Here is a 25719-nt window from a genome sequence, read left to right as displayed (position 1 = left end):
TAAATTTCACAAGCATTTTAACCTATGTCATAGGAGAAGTATTTTTGTTGTTAGATGTAAAATTGCTATTTCATTATGACGTGTACACGCGTCGTCCACAGCTAAGAGGTTAACCAAGTCAATTCGGATAGAAAGTGGTTCTCGCAGAAGTACTTTCATTGTTCATTCAAAAAACAGTCTTCAAAGTTGAAAAACACATTTGTCAAAATTCTTAGTATACACCCAATATTTAAAAAAAAGCAAACCACATATATTATTACAAGATTCTCATTAATATTAGAGAAGATCCCAGAGACAGCACATGTTAAATATCTCACATACATGTACGATAGATATTAATACACGGTTTATATGTATAATGTAAAATGACATAATATGCAACATTTAATCGTACGATACGAAAATCTGTTAAACAAAGAATAAACAATTATTAAGATGCAGAAATTAACGTTCATCGAGATATTCTTTAATATTCATTAATAAATGATTGTTTATTCTGTGTTCAATAGACTTTCGAATGGCACGATTAAATATTGCACATTATTTTAAAAATTTCAAGGTGAACTTCATATTTTGATAAAGAAAAAACGGAAAATAGAAAAAAATTAATTATTGCCGTGTATCCTCCTCTTTAAACCAAACAACTTTTGTTCTAAACATTTGTTTAGATAACACGTAATTTACAAGAAACAGTACGGTGAAAGAGTTAAATGACTCAGCAGCAAATTACATTCGATTTTTATAGGAATTTAAATTGTAACAGATTATTAGTAGAAATTAATTGATCTTTGATAGAAATAGAAATTAATTAATTTTTAATAGAAACAGAAATTAATAGATTTTATTTGTCCATAACTGTATTTCTTTCACTGTCGCCAATTAGTTCAATTTCCTCTGTTCCAATCGAGTGCGTTCGAAATACAAAAGGTATGCCAGAAATCTGTTTCATTAGAAATCCGTCGGTGATTTTAACTATCCCCCTGTTTCTCCCAATGAGATTCCCGTTGAAACTACATTATACCGTGCAGCAACCATTTGCGCCGAGCGCGTCTCACAAAATACCGTCTTTTTCTCGTTACGCAACGTCAATTAAGAGCGCGGTAGTGCATAGGCAATTTTAATCGGACTGGTGCAGAGATGGATAAACATTCAATCAAGGCACGATCGGAAAATCAAGGGTTAGCTAGCAATCCGCGCAACAAGCTTTGCATCACGAACGGGAACGAACGATCAATGTTCCAGCGACCACGGGCAGTTGCTTCAGAGACAGGATCGTAAAGCATAATTTCTCCGCTGGCTTGTCTTTCACCGATAATTATACGGGAAACTATCTTGAACGCAATGAAAATTATCATCCCCGGGTATATCTCGCAGCACCTGCTGCATCGATGAAACTCGTACAGAAAATAATTTCACGGCGGAGGATTTGCGCCGTGTGTAATATTTGCATACGCGCGGAACTGGTAAACGAATAAACGAACCTTGATACAAAGTGAATACTTTATGGACAGGGTAAAACGAACAAGCCGAATATTTCGTAGGGAGCTTCTCAAGTCTACTCGTTATTTCACGTGGCTGCTTGCTTATAATTCAGATCTGGACAAAATGTTATTCGGACGACGTATAAGAGATAAAGATTAACGAATCGAATTTTAGTCGACGTTATCGACATTATGCAATCGAATGAAAATTTATCTAGATGTCACTTTCATCCGAATATGATTTTATTCGACTATAAACTCTTGCGAATGAGAAGTTGTTTTTGTTATTCGAGGAAGAATTTATCTGTACAGAAATTTATTCAGTGATTTATCATTTCATTTAGTGATCTAGATGTCACTTTCATCCGAATATGATTTTATTCGACAATAAACTCTTGCAAATGAGAAGTTGTTTTTGTTATTCGAGGAAGAATTTTTTTATCTGTACAGAAATTTATTCAGTGATTTATCATTTCATTTAGTGATCTAGATGTCACTTTCATCCGAATATGATTTTATTCGACTATAAACTCTTGCGAATGAAAAGTTGTTTTTGTTATTCGAGGAAGAATTTATCTGTACAGAAATTTATTCAGAAAATTAGCGATTTGAATGAAAATTATAGAACTCATTGTTTTTCCATAGTTTATTGATTACTTTCTTCTATGTCACTTTTCACAATCAACTTGTCTTTCAACTGCTTCATCGGTAAGTTTGCTACTTTTAGGTAGATTGAACTGAATAATTCTTTCTTCGGGCGCAAAGAAAGTCATCCCCTACATTCCACGATTCATATTTACAACAAATGCTTAAAAAATTGCGTCCAAAAGATTGGTCGACAATTATTCGCATTATTGTTCGAATAATTTTACAATCTCTATCTGAATAATTTATTCGAACAAAGAATGAGCAAATGGATATAATAATTTCTTACAAATTATGTATTTCTTACATTCGGACCCAGGCTAGAAAAATTGATATCCGAATGTCAAGCTTCTGACAACTGATCTCAATCTTCACGCGATTCGACAAAGCCTATAGAAAACTGACATGTCCACAAGGGATACCATAAAAAATATGTCGAGAAGTATTGATAAATAAAAAGATAAACGATCGTAAGTGTACCAAGTTATATTTTATCGGAAAGGTCCGCCGTTCGAGGGTCAAGCATGTTAATATTTTCATTGGTCGATAATACAACTCCGAGTGAACTGCGTTCAACATTTATCAAAATAACGAGGATTTAGTTAATTAGCGTGCTAACGAAATTACGGTTGCTATAAACAAAATACAAATAACCTTTCAAGACGTTTCTTTTACCCCGAGTACATATTTCCTTCACATATCGCGATCGATGATTGATGTTCGAAGCGTTCGACACGATCGTTACGTTTCAGGTTTCTATCGCGCGATATTAGGTAAGCGAAAATAGTTAATTACATTGGACTTACATCACGTACGCGCGTGTAATTCCGCCATCTGCATGTCCATACATATCCAACAAAACGTCGGCTCTCGTTCGAGGCATCTATGACCCTGTTTCCACAGCAAAACGTGTAGCCACGTATACCCGTTACATAGCCCAATTAAAACTGTACCATCGAGCTGGCTCTGGTGAAATAGACGAAGCGTGTTTCGTTTATGATAGCCGTAATGTTTCGGTTTTCTGTAGCAAATTGCATCACGAACTTCCAATTTATCAACGTTAGTGGCATTTCTCCGAGACTTTCTACGTTCCTTCTTCGATTCCTATCATCCAGCTAGTTGGTATCATCATTAACAAAAATGGAATCAGCAATTGACTAAATCAAATTTTCATTCCATTTATTAGCTGTTCTTTCAATTTTCTACTGGATTTTCATTGTATTTATTGGCGGTTCTTTTATTTTATTACTGAATTTTAATTGTATGTATTAGTTTTTGCACACGATTATTCAATCTTCATCGTATTTATTAGTTCTTTCACTTTTTTACTGAATTTTCATCGTATTTATTAGTTCTTGCACACTTTTACTCAATTTTCATTGTATTTATTAGTTCTTTCACTTTTTTATTCAGTTTTCATTGTATTTATTAGTTATTTCAATTTTTTTTATTCAATTTTCATTACACATATTAATTATTCTTTCATCTCTTTATTCAACTTTCATTATCTATTTATTAACTGATCTTCAAGGTTCAACTTTTTGGTTGAATTTTCATTATAGATTTATTAGCTGTTCTTTTTACTGAATTTTCATTGTATTCATTAGCTTTTCTTTCACGTTTTTAATCAATTTTCATTGCATATTTGTTACCATCACTCTTTTACTCAATTTCTGTTGTCCTTTTTACTTAATTTTCATTGTATATATATTAACTGATCTTTACCTTTTTGGTTGAATTTTCTTTGTATATTTATTAGCTGTTCTTTTACTTTTTCACTGAATTATCATTGCATTCATTAGTCGTTCTTTCACTTCATTTTAATTAATGCAACTCTCCTAACAATAAATGACGCCGTCAACTATTATTTTACTTGTAATTTTTTTTTAATCAATGCAGCGTTCGTGACAATGTTAATTACACTACAATATCAAGTATTTAGAATCACGAAATAAATTGTAATGACAAGTTCGCTGTTGTTGTGACACTTACACATGACTTGGAATATCAAAGAATTTACTAATCTTTCACTTTGCTAAATTATTCTTATTAAACGAACTATCTAACGGATAATAAAAATACATCCAAACTAAGGCAAATGTCACATAAAATTCCATAAAGTCTAAGAAAAGAGAAAGAAAGAAAAAGAATTATATGCAATTGTATGCGATACATGTATGTATTTGCGAGGTGTTTAATGGGAATTTATGGAGTACACTTTGGATTATTCCGTCGGCATCAGTCGACACCGAATAACTCAGAAAAGATCTCGAACGCGAACGTGTTAATCCGAATGCAAATGGTGGTCTCCTGTACTCCGGGAAAGCAGTTAGCGAGCGATTAAAATGATCGTGTTTCATTTTCGATAATTGCCGCACGATTTGCATCGGTAATTATCCATTAACCGTGGGAGGGGGGGAGTAGGGGGGATCGGCGTCGATTGAGGACCGACATCGGTAACCGCCGGCTGGCATTTCGATCCGACCTGGACACGTTTCCCGTTGTCTCGGAGCGAAGGCGGGAACGAGAGACCTTTTAATTAGAGATCTCGCGAGATAAGAATGTCCCTCCACCTTCGCGTTATCCGTCTCCCCGGGCGGAGACTCGGATGGCGAGCATTCCTTCCGTGATCACGAGCGCGTCGAGCGACTCCTCGCCGTCGGCAAAAACCGCGGGAACAAAGCGTTCAATTAAATGTTCATTCAGCCGGGCCGGGCTCCAACTGAGAAATCAACTTGACGCCAATCCCATCGGATGACGCTCGCCACGGACCGCGAGGTTACCATTTCGTACCATCGACCGTGCGCGAATCGTATTTGGTTACGGTCCTTAAACGTCCTGAACGCGTCTCGAAATTAAATTGACTTGGGAATTAAAGGAGTCGGGGATTGCAGGGATCTCGGGTAGGTGTTACAATGCTCCAGAAAATCGCGGACAAGATTATGGAAATTGGGTGTTCGACTGTGGAATTGGGTATCATTCATTTGTAAGGACTAGAATAACGTAACAGATTATATCGTCGATGGAAGCTAAGCGATTGCAGTGGCTGATGCAGATTGTTTTGTAACAGCGATTGGATTAGACTTATGTAAACTTCGTGCGATTACTAATTACTACGCCTTTGGTTTGTGTGTTTTATTTGAGGATAATTAACTTTATATTTATCGAGTATAAGATATATTAAATTATTTATAAAAAAATAAAGATACATATAAAATAGATTGTAAAAATCGAAGATCATCTTACGGACAGTCACGCATTCATCACTTAATTTGACAGAGTCTACAAAAATTGCAACGTTTTTAATGCTTATTTATAAATCAGAAAGTAGTGGAGCCGATTACAGAATAAAAGAATAAAACATTTTGTTATTAAAAAATAAACGAAATGAAAGAATGAAAGAACTTTTTATTCAAAAATAATCAAAATAAAAGAACACAAAAATTGTTTATTTAAAAGTAAACACAGTAAAAGAGCGAAAAGAATTATAAAATATATATATATATATATATATATATATATAAATAAAATAAATATAAATTGACTCGGTGGGATAAAATATTCTCACTAAACAGCAATATTTTTTGTTAGATCGTTAAAGAGAGAGATATGTATCGTCATAGGTTACTTAAACCTTCGTAATAATAGCAAAACTGATTTATTATAAAACGTTGTATGCGTTATTGAATAAAAATCTAGTTCTCCTAGGAAACTTAATATGTAGTCTCTGTACAATTAATAATTAATTATTAAATGATGACGTATTTTCAATTTATACACTTTTTATCTCTAGAAAAATACAAGCTATTATGACGAAATTAATTATTAATTACCATCTTATTTGTTCTGTTGTAAATACGAAACTTTCTTGTAACTCTTACTGAATTTGTTAGTCCTAATTGCAAATATTTTTGCGAATTTCACAGAATTTTGTACTATGTTCCGATCGCGTTACAACAACATAACATAACTGGTGGTTCCAAAAAAAACTACCATTAAATCGAAACGTCGATATTCCATGGTTTAAAAAATTGGTCTATTCGAGACATATCACAGCAGACACGAAATGTAATTTCGATTGTTCTACTTCCAAGGTTACCGACATGTTCGCAAAACCGGTTCTTCTTGCTTCGCCCGTAAGAAAAAGGCTATCTGTTCGCTATTGTAACTAAAACGACCAACACGGACGGATCGCAGGATATAATCACAATATTTATTTATGACAGTGCTCGGTACCGTCGGACATAAGAAAAGGAAAGAAGACGGTTCGAATGCGATACGCTCAGCCAAGTTTTCATTGAAAACGAAAGCATTCGTGTCGGTCGATCAACATGACCGTGAGATAATCGGTTTCTACATACAATGGTGGTTCGAATATAAACAAGAATATTCATAGTGCGCGTGTATGTCTTCTTAAAACCTGCCGGTATTAGATTGAAAATGCTTAGATGATGTTAAAACAATGAACGATAAGTTCTACAGAAATATATTACGTAATCGAATAAATAAAGAATATATCGGAACACACAAGTTTAAGTTGGAACAAGAATTGGAACACATTATTACGAAAAAAAAACAGATTGCAAGCATTCTATTTATCAATAGACGTTGCAAAAGCCTGCGGTTTTTTATACAAGATATTAATTGTGTTGAAAGATAAGAAAAGACTGTGTATACATTTATTTCACGTCTTAATACTTTTAATTAGCTCTTGAAATAATGCTACAATAGTTTTAAACTCTTCAAATGATTTTACTCTTTTCCAATCGATCTAGTAACTTTTGTCACTTTTCCGATTCTGTAACTTTAATTCTGTTACTAACTTTGCAAGTTTTCATAATAAATAATGATTAGACTGCGAATGTTTATGCAAATGATAAGTCATGATCAGGTAATTTTAAAAGTATATTTTTTATTTTACATATTTTGTACGTTCCATATGTTTTGCATATTTATGTTTGGAAACGTATTATTCGAATATTTTTTAATATATTAAACATTAATATATTAAATTCTAATACATTAAATATTAATATATTAAATTCTAATATATTAAATTCTAATATACTAAATATTATTAACATATTGCACATGTTATTTGCCGTGAACATGCATACACCATGCACCTATCTTGTTAAATTAATTTATTAATCAGCAAGTTAAATTAAATATCAGTCAGCACTTGCATGATAACCGGCTCGTATTGGTTGTTTGTTAAGCAAAAACTTAACAAAACAACATATTTGTAAATTTCAATACCAATAACAATAGAAAACAGAAACATAAAAATATAATATTTCGTTAAGTTTTCGTTCTGATGTCTGTAAGAATGTAAAACCTACTTTGAGCCTTATCATTTTTCGTGTATTATTATAATAATACACCACTATGTACCACTGTAGTAATACATACTTAATATCGTGCATATACAGGGTGTCACAGGTTTTAATGTTCAAACTTTGTCAGTATATTCTATGGCACAAAGTAAGAAAAAAATGTTATGTAAATATAGGTCATATAGAGCTTTATTAAGAAGTTATAACAAAAATTCAGAATAGGATTAATAATGCGTTCAATGAAATGAAAGAGAATAGAAACGAAATTCGCACGGTCATAAATTCGATCTTCGATCGATGTCAATCATGTATTGTCAACAACGGTAGACATTTCGAAATGTATTAATAAACACAGTATATATAAGTATTACAAGTATTACAGTATTAATAAACACAGTATACATAAACACACGGCATGTGCTGATCTATTCAAGCCAATGCTCGCAGTAACAGCAAGTTGATTACTATTCCTATTCTGAATTTCTGTTATAACTTATTAATAAAGCTCTATATGACCTATGTTTACAGAATATTTTTTTCCTACTTTGTGCCATAGAATACACTGACAAAGTTTGAACATTAAAACCTGGGACACCCTGTATACATATTTCCGTGTCTATTTCGCATAATGATCGCGCGCAAACACCCGCGGTCTAATAACAACAAATAATTCGCGATGCAAGATTTACGCGATCCGTACACAATTCAACGGACTTTCCCGTATCTCTTTCGCCCTGTTCGCGGTGGCAAGTTTTATGATGTTTGCACAACGAGCGGGCACGCATAAGGGGATAAACAAGTGAAGCAGGGTCGATGCGTTTCCTCCGTGGATCTCGGTTTTTTCGTAGCTCGCATGACCCGGCTCCAAGGGGTGAGCAAAAAGCAAACGGCGGGGGACACCGTTTCATCGATGTATCCCCACGGGTAAGAAGTGAAACAGGATATGTACTGTACCGACGGAAATTCGTGACCAATCCATTTCGTAGCCGACGACCCGGCGAATGGTGCCGTTCGGGGACGCTGAAGAAACGGGCCGACACGCGTTTTATTTTACCTTAAACGGCCGGCCGGGCGAAAAACGCCGTGACTGAATCTGTAGCAAGGGAAAGTAAAGCGTCCGAACGCGACGAGAAGAGGAACGTCGGATACGCCTAACGATCTTTTACCGAGAAACGGTGTCCCCTCCTAATGAGGTATTCAGTCAAAACCGATCCACGAGCCCAGATACCCGCTGGCATTTCAAATGCGCTGCTTCCCGGTACTATTTGTAACATATTTGCATAGATACAATACAATACTCTTTCCGCATATTAACACGCGACGTGTCGCCCGCGTGAATGAAGCAACCATTTTTCCCCATTGTCAGAACGCGCGAGTGTTCTGTGTGTTCCCTCACGCGTTCGCAATCTTTATTAGCGACCTGCGGATCTCTTCGTGCAGTTATGGCGTGTGCGCGATTTTTAACACCGTCATGTGGTTATATAGACGCGCTATGGACACTGCAGCGTAAGACAATGCTTCGAAGGTTCATGAATGGGAAGGTACAGTAATTAACCCTTAACCGGGCTGACTATTACTGTCAATTATTGTTTCAATGAATATGCGTTGGAACATTGCAATCTTGACGAGTTAGTAGAAGATTATATTTCCATGTAAATGTAACGTAACGAGCGTTCAGAGTGAAGAAAAGGTTAGGCATTATAAAAAGATGAATTTGAAGGAAAGATCAAAAAATGACAAGTAAAAACAGATAGCAGAGACCAGACACATCAACTCTACCTTCATCTGCAGTATAAAACGTGAATTTGGAATACATTTCTTGATGAACACAATAGTATGATTTCTTTCTATTTGGTTATAGTATTTATAATATTTATATAATATTTCTTTATAGTATTTGTAATATTTATATAGCATTTATTTATAGTATTTATAATATTTATGTAGCATTTCTTTATAGTATTTATAATATTTATGTAGCATTTATTTATAGTATTTATAATATTTATGTAGCATTTATTTATAGTACTTATAATATTTATGTAGCATTTATTTACAGTATTTATAATATTTATATAGCATTTATTTATAGTATTTATAATATTTATGTAGCATTTATTTATAGTATTTATAATATTTATATAGCATTCATATTTATAGTACTTATAATATTTAAGTAGTATTTATTTATGGTATTTGTTTATAGTATTTATTGTTTATTACTTAAATTATACTCCCCATTCTTGCCACTATCCTCTAAAAATTAGAGAAGCTAGAGTAACTACTTATTCCGAAATTGTGTATAAATATTCTATCATAGTGTATAAAACAGTAAATTTATTCGCTACACTTAATTACGATTCTTCTACAGACAACTAGACAGTTACTGCTTCTACTTCTGTAGAAGCAACACTTTATGACTGGTCCATCTAGAAGTAACGGCATTCGAACTGTCACGCGACAATATCTGTTTGTAAATTCCGATGACAGTAAAGTTCTATCAGGAAATATTATTTCTCTGATTAAGTTATTCAAAGGTAGCCACGGAAATATGGAAACAATCCGGGAAATTTATGTGCATACGATACCACAGGTAAACCGACTAGTAAATATTCATAAGGCCGCGCGAATTATTCAAACCACATTCTTCGGGGTTACATTGACACTTTCGGAGAACCCATGCAATACGATTGACACGAGCACGTGCAACTGAACAATTTACAAACAGCGTAAACGTGTAAAAACTATCATAAATGTAACATAATAATTATAGTGTAAATATAATAAATGTAAATAGCATATAAAGATGATTTTTTTAGAGGTTTCCTTTAATGATTCTAAGTGCAAGAGCAATTACTGTTTGTACGTGATTAAAATTTATGCACGATTAACATAAATGAGTTCTTCGAATTTTGACGTAATTTTGAATAACGGGAAATCAATCTATATCAAGAAATATCAGGCAATTGATCACGTTATTTAGAGAATTTTTTATGTATTAGGTTGGTCTACAAGTCTGTGCGGTTTTAATTTCGATTTAAATTTCCCGCATAATAATTGTTTAACAATTATGCCTATATTATTATTATTATATTATTATATATTATTATATATTATTACTATATTATTATATATTATTATATTATTATATATTATTATTATATTATTATTACTATTATTATCATTCGTATTGTGCGTTTGTTTATTTATTCGTTCCGTGCGAGTAATTTTTTGAGAACTATGGAACGTCGAGTGAACGGAGATATAAATTTCTGTGAACTTGTTTTCAAGAAATTGATCACTTTATTACTCAAACGGAACGAATAATTAAAAATTCGCACAACAGAAGAAACCAAAACTATCGGATAACACACGAGACATAACTGTCACAACTGTCATAACTGTCACACGATTATTATGCGGGAAATTTAAATCGAAATCAAAACCTCCCGAAATTATGAACCAAGCTATTAGAAATTCAAGAAAGACAATTTTTTAGCTTTGTAGAGAATCGCAATAAAAGTGTACAAAGGAATCTTAATTAATTTCAGTGAAACTGGGGCTGATTGCGACACGAATACAGTAAACATATAATTCGCCGTGTAAGACTCGTTCCACGAGAACAGGGGGGGAAAAAAGAGCGTTGCAATTAAATTGAAAACGACAAGGCTGGAATTGGCCAGAAAAAAATCGACTGGACGAGATATAATTCCACCTGAAAGTTCTGTAAAACCGAGCTGTAACGACGAACAGGCGGCCGCTTGATCGCGCCGCTTTGATAGCGTCACGATAGCTTTACGTTTCAGATTAAGCATGTACTCGACGGACCGATGCGTTTCAACACGTAACCATATTTTCGAGGGCACGAGGATTAACGGTGTAGCAAGGTGGAAGGATAATATCATTTAACTACCGAATTACTGAGACATTTAATTTTTAACATATTTTGGCACTCGAGCTCCATTTTGCCCAGGACACTTCGCAATTAGAAAATAGAATTTGATCTTGTTGGGATTATAGAATGAAAATGAATATGATTCTAATTCTTTTCTTAAAAAAGACTTTATTTTATTCCTTTATTGAGAGAAGGTATATGGGCGAGAACGATCGAGCGACCAAACTCTACTGAGAGTCCGGTAAGAAAAAACGCTTCTTTTATACCCTTCTTGGGTTCGTCTTATCCACCAATCAGAGACGTTTATTTGTCGCGTTTTACATTGTATACGTGACGCTGGGATCCCCAAACAGTCAGGGCACGATGTGTATCTAATGGTACCGAAAATACGATACAAGCACAGCGGCCCGACTATGGCCATGCATTAAAATCACCGGGCTACGCGCGGTGCGCTATTCAAGATTATTATATTCAGATCATAAAATTATTATTCCATTAAAATATTACATATTAAATAATATATTATATAATATATTATTTATTTTTTTATTTTATATTATATCATATTATATAACATACATTATTATTTAGATATATATTAAAAAATATGTATTATATATACTACTTTTATTTTTATAATAATATTGATTAATATATCATTATATAATAAATGATATTGCATATATCAATATATAATATAATATATTGCATATATTGTATATATTCATTATATCATATACAGGGTGTGCCAAAATTACGTTATTTTCGAGAAATGAGGTCATTTGAAGTAACTTTTTCCTTAGCGAAAATGCAATCCGTGTCTTTGTTTACGAATTATCAACGAAAAACACCGACCAATGGTACAAGGAGGTCGAGCTCATCTTTCATTGGTCGATGTTTTTCGTTAATAAATCGTAAACAAAGCCATGGATTGCATTTTCGCTAAGGAAAAAGTTACTTCAAATGACCTCATTTCTCGAAAATAACGTAATTTTGGCACACCCTGTATATGATATAATGAATATATACAATATATGCAATATATCATATTATATATTGATATATGCAATATCATTTATTATATAATGATATATTAATAAATATTATTATAAAAATAAAAGTAGTATATATAATACATATTTTTTAATATATCTGAATAATAATGTATATTATATAATATATTATTTAATATGTAATATTTTAATGGAATAATAATTTTATGATCTGAATATAATAATCTTGAATAGCGCACCGCGCGTAGCCCGGTGATTTTAATGCATGGCAATAGTCTGGCCGCTGTGCTTGTATCGTATTTTCAGTTTATCTTTAGTACAATTCCCACACGAAATTACAAACCGCTTATCTCTACCCTTTCGTTAATTTTGATGTTCGCGTTATCTTGACAATCCTTAGCAAAGCCCGTTAATGAGCACAAAAGTATTCATTCCTCTCGAAATAAACTGCACATGTTACACTTCACTGCCTCGGTAAACTTGGCGAAGTACACGCGAACTCGAATGAACCCGATTTCTCCTGATCAACAAGCGAATACAAAGTAGACAGTACAAGACGAATTACTTGAATCGTGAACCTGGGTTATACTCAGTGTTCTGAACGACAGAGGAATATTTCCTGGAGAATATATTTCTTAGAACAAAGGAGACATTCTTTTCTTAAATAGAATAACACAATTTCGAACGCATTGATCATCGTAACTTTCTTATAAAAACGTGATGAATCATTCATGATCAAAATTCATTAATTTCGAAGGAATTTTCTTAGCCCTTTGCTTTCGCGATGTTAATTATATTGTCATACCATGTCATGATTTACTATGCGAATCACTAATGTTGCTATTTGCCACTCGAACGTCTAATAATGCAGCTCCTTTTGGAAATTACGTTATCTGCTACAGAACACAGTTGAGCAAAATTTGATTCGGATGACGGATAAATGATAAAGACTAAAGAATGACATTTTATTCGACACTATCAGATAAATATCTAGTCGACTAAAAATGAATCTAGATAAAAATTTATCAGATTAAGATTTGATTCGAATAAATGCATAGAATAATTAATGAAACGTGAACATTATAATTTGATTTTCATCATGCGTGAACCTCTGTAGACTAAGTACTGCTTTATATTATATTGCGAATATTTTGCGAAAATTACTATAATTCGTGGTATTTTATTTGACTCGTTATGTTAAAATGTTTTCTTCGTACGATTTATAAAGACTTAAAAATGATGGGTATTAATTGGTTGAAAATATGAAGGTGTTGATGAAGTATTCGAGAAATCAATGAGAATATGAACTTGTTTGTTTAGTTGGGCACTATTGTTGAGTTGGGCATTATTCGGATTGTTTAGAATAAATATTCATTTAAGATATTTGTCTAATAAATACTTATCTAAGATAATTATCCGAACGAAATCCCTTTTAGTCAAATATTTTCTTCGAATTGTTCATTATTCGTAATAAATTATTCTATCCGTTTATTCGAATAATTTTTTATTCGAATAATTCTTCATTCAAATGATTCTTCATTCAAATAATTCGATAAATTCTGTGTTCGAATAATTCGAAAAAGTAACACGAAATAAATAAATTGATGAACTGAAAAAACAATATATTGTACCATTGTTATCCGAATCAATTATTCTCCGTGTGAATTCCTGCACGAATAAATTCTTCTTCGTATAAATTTTTGAATGTTTATTCGATAACGTCGAGTAAAATTGGATTCGTTAAATCTTAATCTTTTATCCATCGTCCGAATTGAATGCTGTCCAACTCTGCTTCAAACGAAATTGTCCTCCGTTCTCGAAAACTGTCCCGTGTCGTTTAAAAGCACTGTTAGGTATTCCGGTCCCAGGTAACTCACTCCGTAGAACTTGTTGACAGTGTGCGTGCGAATGGTATAGGTTTATCGGCAGGTGTAGCATCGCGGCGAAACACGCTTCCAGGTAGGTTAGAAACGCCAAAGGGGAAATAGAGTCAACGAGATGCGAGCGAGATAACGCACGAGGAATGACTGACGTGCCCGCGCAAGATTACGTCCTGTCTTAAGAGGACGACGCACCCTGTCCGGTAGCGGTGCTCGCCTATCGATTACGTGACACGGTCACGCTCGTGAACGTTGAATTTGAATAGAACCGAGACGCTTGAATGGAGCTCTCCCTCGCTGCTTGAATTATCTGCGGTCGCTGCGTCTTTTATTGAGATCGCGTCTCCTAGCACGAGAGACTCGCGTCGCCATTTGCTAAACGGCTACCGGGACGCCGCGCCTCGAGTGCACGCTGATCAGTCGAATTAGGGAACTCATCCAATTTCATGGGGTCTCGATTAGAAGTGTGACAAAAGTCTTCGAGAGTCATTTCCGTTGCACGCTAAGAAGCGTGTAAGAACGTAATACCGGCCGTCGCGCCAAAAACCGAAACAATTTCATAAAATTGAAGTCATCATTCGATTAAATGAAAATTGCCAAGAATAATTATACTGCACCATAGCTACTTGATCTCAAAGAATCTACTCTCTCAGGGAAAATTAAAAAAAATGAAGGGATACGGAAAAATAGTACGATTTATTTCTTCAAATCGTTGTCTAACCGAACGATTGAATATTATAGAAAACAAAGAATATTCTACTTATTATTATAAACACATGCAAGCGCATTTTGTTCATACTTATGTACTTACAGTTTATATTTACGTGAAATATATATCTGCAATTTTCTAAACGTGCTGTCATTTTGTCCGCGTCAGTTCGCATGCTCTCATTTCTTGTGACAGAATTAATTAATCGCATAGGAAACCTAGGTAAGCTCACGCATCTGTGCAAGGCACTCTTAAATTTCTAATTTATCAGAATTACAGTAATTTCTCCCAGAAATTCCAAATTTTGGATTGCTATGAATTTCCCTGTGTTAGACTTACACTTATGTAATTTATTGCTATGTCGATGCTAAAGGTCAACGGAGTCGGTTGGTCAAGCGTGACCGTCGAATCGTGGCATGTCGCCTTCGAATTGCCTTCGAATAGTAGCATGTGGCCTCCGAATTGCCTTCGAATAGTAGTAGGTGGCCTTCGAATTGCCTTCGAATAGTAGCATGTGGCCTCCGAATTGCCTTCGAATCGTGTCAAAAAATTAGAAATAAAAAAGTTAAGTAATCGTTTTTATTCTAGCATTACTATGTATAGTAATTTCTTCCTAATTCGAGCTCAGATTGCGCATAAAAATGGACAATTTAGAAAGAGGAAATACGATTATACGATTATTTTTATACTTACCGATTGTCAACAACTATAAAAACAAGACGCAAGGCTCGATTAATTGTCTCCTCTTCTCAAATTAATCTTCTCAATTTAATCTCAAATTAACCTCAATCAAAAATATCGAAACTCGAAGAATCGCGACTTAGTATTCTCAGATTTGCCGGTCTCAATTTCGACCTCCGAACATTTCTGGGAGAAATTACTGTATATCGCGAGAAATTAAACATATCACGCGCACGCTATATTTTTTGTTTGGAAGTGTAAACTTGCTGTGAACGTACAAATTCCTCGGTCTACTACCAATAGAGAACCTTTACCGCCATCAGTGATATACGCGAGCGCAGTCTAGAAAAAAACGCTAAACGCTGTCTCGCTCATTCAAGACATCATGCATGAAGAACGCATTGCACCGTATCGAATCCAGTGTATCCGATATTAGTCCGCAATGATGAATGACTTCCATTTCACTCTATTTATTTGAACCATGGTATCGAGCATCGCAAATCACAGTGGAGAACGTATCATAGGTGCTCCGCCATCGAAACGGGCTGCGCCCTCGGTCGAAGAACTCTCCGCTCCGGTCCTACCTTCGCCATCGAGCGGTGCTATCGGCACCAGGTTAACGAAATTGCCGTTGTAAGTGTTTCCAATCGATTCCGCCGGGCCTAACGACTTAATGCCAAGCCAGCGGTATCAAGGTCTTCATTAATTATTATCCGCGACCGAGAAATAATAACCCTGGTTCTGGACGGAACAACTCTGTCGCGTATGATTGCCGGCGAAGGTACCGTGCCGAACCCACGTACCCTCACCTGTAATCGACGGACGTCGGTTAAATGATTCCCCAGTAGGCATATTTCGGTAGGAAATTGCGCGGAAAATAATTTTAGATGGCATAGATTGATTCACATGTACGGCGATGTGCGCGAGGCTCGTTAACGACCATACTTTGTATTGTACCGCTATAATCGTAGACGATTATTTGCCGGTTAAGTATGGATTCACTGTTCTCTTTATTCGGAATTATTCTGGAAACAGACAGATGCGAGCAGAGAATATAAGTTAGGCAATGTGTATGGATCTTTCAGTATAGAGCGCTATTTAAAGTGACGCAAGCTCGAATTAGAACTATGGAAATGTTGTTGGCACTCTCTTCGACCAATTAGTGTAGCCTTGCTCATTTATCTTCGTAATTCCTAAATCCTTCTTGTTTATAAATCTGATTGACAAGATAACTGTTTTTCCTTTTGTCCTGGAAAACATACTGTTCTAAATTTTGGTAACATACTTTTGAACGTTTAAAATATACTTTCGTCGCAAGTGTGCGATTCAAGAACGCGTTCGTTTTATAATGAATAGACTGCGGATCTATATGCAAACTAGAAATGTTCGTAGTCGATTGTAAAAGAACTGAGATCAAATAAAAATTTGTTTTCTCTTTTGATCATTTTAATAAGTCGAGAATAGTGTGTCAATGTTCAGACGATTATAAGAAATCGAAATGAAATATAGAAATACTTTCCCACTTTTATCTGAACTTTATTCGACAAATATTATTTTAAAATTTTATGTAATATATAGCAATATGAAAATAATATAATAAATAATGGTATACAAATAATATAATATAATAGATAATAGATAATAGTATAAAAATAATATAATATAATAGATAATAGAATAAAAATAATATAATATAATAGGTAATAGTATAAAAATAATATAATACAATAGATAATAGTATAAAAATAATATAATATAATAGATAATAGAATAAAAATTATATAATATAAGAGATAATAGTATAAAAATAATATAATACAATAGATAATAGTATAAAAATAATATAATATAATAGATAATAGAATAAAAATTATATAATATAATAGATAATAGTATAAAAAAATAATATAATATAATAGATAATAATATAAAAATAATATAGTATACTAGATAATAATATAAAATTATCTACTCTCTTCGAAGTATTGTATTTCAGCTACATACTTTTCCCATAACTGCATAAAATCCGCAGCCTGATAATAAGCGTTGCACTCTTAAATAAACTAATGTATTCATCGAAGTACAATTCACGCTTCCATTTTCTCGGTTGAATCACGTTTAACGCACTACTATTTCTTCTCGGCACCGGGTAATTGCACGTCAATAAAACAGCATCCGATGGAATAGTTTCGAACGGCACTGTACGTCATAATAATCCAGTAAGCAGAAAACGAGCATGAATATCAAAGATGCCTGGGCGTCCTATCGGAACAGTGAACTTGAATATCGAGGCCTTCTCCATCACCGTGCTCGTAAGTCGATTCCTAACGAGTACAAAGCGGCATATCGTCGATTCTAATTCTATACGCACTATTGTATGCCAATTGTACAGCGCAGAGAACGATGAGACTGCGAGAGGTATACTGTAGATAACATGCGCCGATACGCGGTCAGAGACACGCGGAAGAAAAAGAGAGGTTCCGTGGTAGAATTCACAGAGCGTCATCGAAGACGCGAACCACAGTATCGGCCTTATTGTTCGCGGATGGCATTGTCTTCGCGACAATGCTCCGAAGTTATAAAATTCGCACGGACGACGATACCAGAGGTTCGAAATTTAATATTAGCTCGGCGCATGTGAAATATCGTTTTCTCGAATAAAAACATTAACACGTTGATTGCCGTCACAATATGTATTGAAATCGTACGAGATCGGAACAATTTATTCCATAATGCAAAAGCAGAGAGGACAAGATTTATTGTAGAAATTATTTTCGCAGCTTCAGACGCGAACAGATTTTCATCCATTTAATAGACTGCAGTAAAAACAAACAACTTTGATAACAAAATTATGTCACCCGTAGATGTGACCGAAATGGCAGACAAAGTGTTAACTTCGCAGAATTATTGTATTACATAAACGCGGTGCAAATACATTTTTATCACATCATCTTAAATCAATACACTCGATTTCTTCATAAATAAACAACAGATAGCAGCACTTACATTGATCAAAATAAAAAGAATGATTAAAAAAATGAAATTAAATAATAAAATAAAGTAAATTTTGCTTTTTATTTAATTACAATAAAAACTGTGCTTTGCATTGCAGCTTATAATTAGCTTATTTTACAATAGAATCAGTGTTAGGTAAAATGCTGTTTAAAATAACAGATAGTAAATAAATATTGTATTTTACAGCCGTATTTGTGAAAATAAAATATTTTAGTTATTCGAACAACGACATTCTGGAGGATATTTTGTTTATAGTACTGTTTAAAACAGTATTTCAGTGTTCTATTTGAAATGTACTGATCTTTTGAATTATAATTTTTCGTTCAGCTTATAATTAGCACATGTAAAACCTATTTCGTAAGCTGAAAGTAGCTCAAGAGACAAAGGGAATCCTATCAGAATTGTTGCATCTATGACATTGTCCTCCGCTGAAATCCATTGTATTTCTCCGACGATTGCCACGAATGCCTGATGGTATCGTGTGGACGTAGGCCCACCCACACAAGCATGGGAATCAAAGTCACTTTAATTAACAGAAACATATATGCTTCTACTTTACAAGTTCGAATCACATTGGCTTATCTCTTAATCGCAGTTCTGTTTCTAATACGTCTCCATTGGGTAATAATCGAATTTACGTAACTGTTGCGAATGGAAGAACAGACAAGTTCGTCAAGCATTTGGTCAAAATATTTCTTAGATATATTTCAAAATTTTTATACTGTATCTTTTTATTATTGTTCTTCCAGGATTATTAATTATTTTCGATAATTTCTGTGAATGTGGTGTGATTGCAAATGTATCGAAATTAGATCTTAAGTTTTACATAATTAGTTAATTATTTCATTGCACTCTTATTCCATCTTGCGATTTAAATGACTTCTGCAAAACGAAGTATTGAGAAACTTTAAAGATGAAATTTTTAAGATTCTGTGTAAAACTTATAAAAACATTGATACTTGATAAATAAAATTCCTGATTTTCTCGTATGCATTTATGGGAAAAATGGATAAGTAAAATCATCATTATTCGAATAATTATACAATCTCTAACCGAATAAATGATTACATGAAAATTTTATTCGAAAAATATCTAAAAATAGATAAAATAACTTATGACGAATGATGAATAATTGTTATTCGAATAAAATATTCAATCAAAAAGAATTCATTCACATAATTATCTTAGATAAATATATATTTGAAACAATTCGAATAATGCCCAACTCTAATCCAAACTACTGAAGAATGAGATTCAGATTTATTAAACTTTTGTTTTTTTTGTCATTCACGTAGCCAATTGTAATATTGCACAATGATCCGTGAATAATTTTCTCTGCTCGGCAAAAACTAAAATTCTCGCATGCTTCAAAAAGCATGATTCTCGCATGCTAGATATGTGTGTTGCAAAGAATCAGAGGAAGGCGCTGCTTCAAATGACAAAATTGAAGGTAACGTGAACGAGTGGAATTGAAAAAATCCGCGAGTCGATGCGCCGACTCTAATTTTATTGCTTGTAAACCTTATTGTTTTCGAGTGTCATTAAAAGCATAGGAGAACGTGCACGGCCAGCTCTAATCATACATCAAAGACCGATCCTGATGAAGAATCTGCGCGGCGCCCAACTCTATAATCTCCGACTCACAAGAGGATAAATTGTACACTGGCGATGAATTGACGGTGATCGATGTCCTCCATCGGCCGGGATCATCTTCGAAGGCAGGAGGAAAAAAAAAAGAGAAAAAGGAAAACCAACGATGCCTATCTACTCTACGCGAACGGAAAAATCGGAATGCACTTCGAATAGTATTTAATTACAGCGATAGTTCCGCGATGGAAGACGAACCCTGCGAACCGGAACGGAAATCGTATAGATTATTTATTTAAAGAATTTTTCATCGTGCCCGATCCATTATTCAGTTCCGTTCTATGATGATCAAAAGATATCCGCGAGAATTTCTGTTTGTTTAAGACGCTAATGATTGAATACCGTATTTAACCCTAGTACGACTCCTTCTATTTTAATAAGTAACATTGTAGGGTTGCGAGGCAAAATAAAATCTTAATAATTAAGATATCGTTTATTATTTTCAAAAATATAAAAAAAACAAAAACTCAATATAAAGTAAAAAGAAATTGTTTGTTGTCCCTTCGTAAAGTACAGCATGAGTTAGAAGGGTAAGAAGGGTACTGGCCAAATTTGTTGTTAAGATAATTTATAGTAAATTTATCATTTATTTCACTTGTCTTTTTAACATTTTGACATTTTAAGACGTAAGTCCAAATTCTCGAAAATGTGACTTACGCCACTGTGATTCGAATCCACTCAAGTATGCATCAATTATGAACTTGTTTTCATGAAATTCGTAAAATTGAATAATCGAATGATGTGAAAAAAGTCAGAGTCGATGTTTTGAATGATTGAATGATGAATGGGAAGTGAGTGACTTGCCCAATAAGCCACTGAACGTCTTAAAGACGTCCCGAATTGGACGTCCTTTTAACGTCTTAAACAAGGCGTCTTAAGGACGTCTGTTTCGAGCCGTCTTTGAGACGTCTGTTTCTAGACGTCTTTAAGGCACTTGAAATATTTCTTCAGGGTTATTGGAGACCAATGTCCAAATGTCCTAGACGTCACCAGACGTCTTTGTGCTATCTGGGTGGAGATCGTTGTTAATATGTGTCAAAATATATCGTGTGTAAGATTTATGTTAAAGTTTTAACTTTGAGTAAATCTACAGCTACGTCTAAAACCAAAAACGGACAAAATAAACAAATTTAGAACAAAGTCACTAAACCGCATACTTGCCTAATTTTGTATTTAATATCATTAATTAATAGAAAATCCAAATTTTTACCAGCAAGATTTTAACCCTCCGCTATCACGCTTCCTATGCGAAACGCGTGTGTCAGCTCACTTTTCAAACAACTATCGCTCAGAAACTAGCAATATTATTCAGACCCAAACGTTTGGGAATATTATTTGGGCATTGTAGAATATCGTTTTCTTCTTCAGAACTAGATATCTCACTTCCAAGCATGATTGAGTTAATTGTTAATTCCATTGTTCCCGTTTTGTGACAGCGGACAATTAAACTGAGTCGTGCTGATTCTATATTGAACAGCAAGTAAAGGATCATTAAATAGTAATTGTCGTCTAAATGGGCAGGGTGCGGGGACAGACAAACGGAACGGTTGATTGCCTCGTTGCTTTGAATACAATCCAAAGCGTCGGGTCGCCGTAAGTTATTAGGCGGCGACCGATTACCGATTAATTTCGCCGATTTTTCCGGCGAAAGCGAGAGAACTTTTCTCCGGGAGACAACCGTCATGCTGCATTTGCGCCGTCAATCCCTAGGGACAGTTTAATTGCGCATCGAAATGGGAGTGGTTCCGCGAGACGACTGTATAAGGAGCACACGCCGCAGACCAGCACACGTGCGCCGGCTAAATATATTGATAGCCGCGTTATCACGGGCACGGTCGCGCTCGTAACAAAACCAACAAATAAGCAGAACCTCTGTTCCCTTTCTCCTACGTGAGAATGGATCCGAGGTTCCTGGAAGTCAAACGCGCGACGACACGTACGCCGCACGCCGGCATTAAATGCTAGAATTTAGTGCTAATGGAAACGCTTTGCTTTCGAAGGAAGCTTGCGACCGCTAAACCGACGACAGGTCTTGAATACCTTAATCACGATTTAGAACAAGGGAAGCTTTCAAGCCGTTTCTTAACGCTTGCTGTTGGAAACAGGCCGGGCTTTGAACGTTTCGTTATTGACGGCGCTGGGGGAAATGGAGTGTTAAGTAGAAAACGGTCTGTTTTATTTGTCGTTAGGGCGATACCAATGGTTGTATCTGCTTTTGTGGATGCGGAGAATAGAACATTGCCAGTAGTACAAACGACGAAAGGTTATTGTGCACGTGATGTAATCTTCGCGACAATAGAAATCAATCTAGTGCGTGTTATGGTCTTGTGTTACTACTTGTGCACGCGATTTAGTCTGATTCTGATGAGACGGAATAATGTTGGAAATGGTTGTATCGATGCATCGAAGTGTCATTTACGAATATAGAGGGAGAGCACATGAAACTCTCGTTTTTATTGTTATTGATTTCGTTTCTTCTTATACGTCATATGATTGTTCGTGGTTTGACACGTCGAGCGCCGCGTCGGTCACATATGGGAGACGCTAATTTTTGACGCTAATTTTAAAATGAATTTTCATTGTAATATATTCGAACAAACTGAATTTCACTAGAATGTTTCGGATGCGAACAAATTTCTAATATCATTCGCTATGATAAATTTAAACTTTCTGGTTTCTGTTTATGTAATTAAATTGCTTTGACTTTGCGGGAATTTTAGTGGTTAATTGTGGGCGCTGAATATGTCAACTTGTATTATACTTGTACATTTGTTACGCGTTCTTAAATAAAATCCCAACAATTACAGTTATATCCATTAATATTCAAGCACGATACTATTTCTTTATCTTTTGTGGAATGAATTAGAGCAAAGAATTAGGAAAAAAACCAATGAGTGTTCAAGGAAGTGAATTACAAACTAGACTAAAAGAAAAATGGAATTCTTCTAAAAAATTATTTACAATCTGACCAAACGGTTAAATGATGTTATTAAGTGAAACGGATTTGCGACAAAATATTTAGATTGCAATTTCTCATAATTTATGTATATATATTAAGTATTTATTTTTCTCAAAATGTCCGAATATTAGCGAGACATGAAAGTGTGACAACTTTTGATCAGAAATGTATTGTATTAAGAAATGTTATTTTTAATAAAGAATTTATCGAACTATTCGAATAAAGAATTTATCGAATTATTCGAATCATTCGAATCAAAAATTTATCAAATTATTCGAATACAGAATTTATCAAACTATTCGAATAAAGAATTATATTCGAATAAATATATAGAATAATTTATGACGAATAATGAATTATTCGAGTAAAATATTCGACTAAAAGGAGTTCATTCGAATAATTACCTTAGACAAATATTTATTCCAAACAATCCGAATAATGTCCAACTCTGTGATGAACATTTTCAATACATCTCTCGATTACTGAATAACTTACAACCCATAAGCGCGGTATTCCCCAGTACAGTCCTCCTGAGAAATAACAAATATGATAATCTTGATGCGTATCGAACTGGTTGGGGGGTGGGGAGGGGGATGGGAGATGCTCATAAGGTTATCTCGGACGGAGCGTTCGGAATCGCAGGTCGACAGAAACCAGTAGCGCGGTGCGCGACTGAAACTTCGGTCTTGCGAAACGAAAAGAAAGCATAATGAAGACGTGGTCTCATAAGAAAGGCGTGCCAAGAATCCAATTAAGCCGCTTTACTTTCATCGCTATCTTAATCGGTGGCCATTAAATTTTGCCGGCCACCAGATAAACGAGCAAACTATGCGATCATAATGTCGCGGGTGTTTCTAGTTTCTGGTTAAGAGAGAATATTCTTGCCGCTCGGTTGAAAGTTTCTGGCCGCGTCGCACAATGGCCCCAAATCCTAAAAACGTGATCAAAACACCTGAAAATTGATTTTCTCGTAGCTTCATTTTGATCTTTGCTTAAGATACCTTATTGATATATGTAGGGTGGAGTGTAGGAGAAAATAGACACATTTTTTTATTTGAACGACAATTACGACGGAAACCATAGTTGGGAAAAAAATTAATCATTGACTAACGATGAAATTATTACTGTTAATTGATGACTGGAGTTAACGATTACATTCGTTTTAATCATTAAGGACAATTAACGATTGAAGTGTTACTGTTGATCATTAATCGCAGTTAACGATTGAAATATTACTGTTAATCATTAATCGCAATTAACGATCAAATCTTTTTCAATTCGTAATCATAATTAACGAGTAAAGTGGAAATCTCCCACCCTTAAAATGTAAAAATATTTTATAAAACAACAGACATGATAAAGACAATTCTTGGCGGAATTACATCAAAATATCTTTCGAATTCCATTAAAAAGTCGATAATTATTAATTGCTTCTTTGAATCGATGATCGCCGATTAATTTAGTAGACGACTTTTCGACGATTGATACCTTTAATCAACGATTCACGATTACATTTGTCAAATCGATTAATTCAATAGACTTTTCGGCGATTAAATGGCTTTAATCGCTCAATGAAATTACTAATTTTAATCAATGATTGTTGTCCAACACTTGCGTAAACATCAATTAAGCAGTTGTCGCGAAGATGAGCATAAGTGTACTTATCCAGTGTAAAGCCTGCACAGGATGTTCCATAATTATGTTAACAGCCGGAAATGGGGGGTATCTGAGGTCATTTCAAGTAACTTTTTCCTTAGCGAAAATGCATTCTGCGACTTCGTTTACGGGTTATTAACGAAAAACAGTGACCAATGAGAGGCGATATCGCGAGGCGGCTCAGCCAACAAACACACGAAGACCGGTTCCACTCATTTGCTCGGCCGCCTCGTGCCAGCTGATTTCGCTTCTCATTGGTCACCATTTTTCGTTAATAACTCGTAAACAATGCCGCGGATTGCATTTTCGCTTAGAGAAAAGTTACTTCAAATGACCTCAGAAATCACCCCTTTCCGGGTGTTAACATAATTATGGGACATCTTATATAACTTTTTTTAGAAAATATTTCATTCAGTTCTGTGAAATGGACGTTGTTTGTAGAAGTAAATAGATTGTTTTTTTGAACTAGTATTGCAAGTAAATTAGTAACAAGATATGGGATAAATTGTTAGGCATACTTTGTAAAGATGTTGAGGAAGAGTTGTATATGGCTCAACAACCTGTCAAAATTCTCGTTGAGACGTTTAGTTGTATTGACTTGCATCGTCACTTTATATAATCCAATATATTCATATTAACCCTTAAATGCATATTGTTGCCAATTGTCTACATTCCAGTTCCACTTAATTTTATTCAAAAACCTGAGTATGTGCGTTTTCGAACACACGTTGATAACAATAGACAATAAACCATGTGTGAAATAAAAGACTTGACATTACTTTTGGCGAGTAAGTTATATGTT

General features: G+C 34.5%; 1 protein-coding gene across 3 annotated transcripts in view; it reads right to left on the bottom strand.

The window, feature by feature from the left end:
* The window catches only part of dgo (ankyrin repeat domain containing protein 6 diego), a 336204-nt gene that overhangs the window by 244148 nt on the left and 66337 nt on the right, over positions 1-25719 (bottom strand). The window contains exon 1 of one of the 3 annotated variants that reach the window (XM_076522204.1): positions 2933-5014. The exons of the other annotated variants lie outside the window; for them this stretch is intronic. Within the exon in view, the coding sequence (XP_076378319.1) occupies positions 2933-3009 (77 nt within the window). The 5' untranslated portion in view covers positions 3010-5014. Of the gene's footprint in view, positions 1-2932; positions 5015-25719 lie in introns of those variants that run through there. 3 annotated transcript variants of the gene reach the window in all.

Source organism: Megalopta genalis, chromosome 5, assembly GCF_051020955.1.
Source record: "Megalopta genalis isolate 19385.01 chromosome 5, iyMegGena1_principal, whole genome shotgun sequence".
NCBI lineage: Eukaryota > Metazoa > Arthropoda > Insecta > Hymenoptera > Halictidae > Megalopta > Megalopta genalis.
This window is presented reverse-complemented; position numbering and strand designations above follow the sequence as displayed.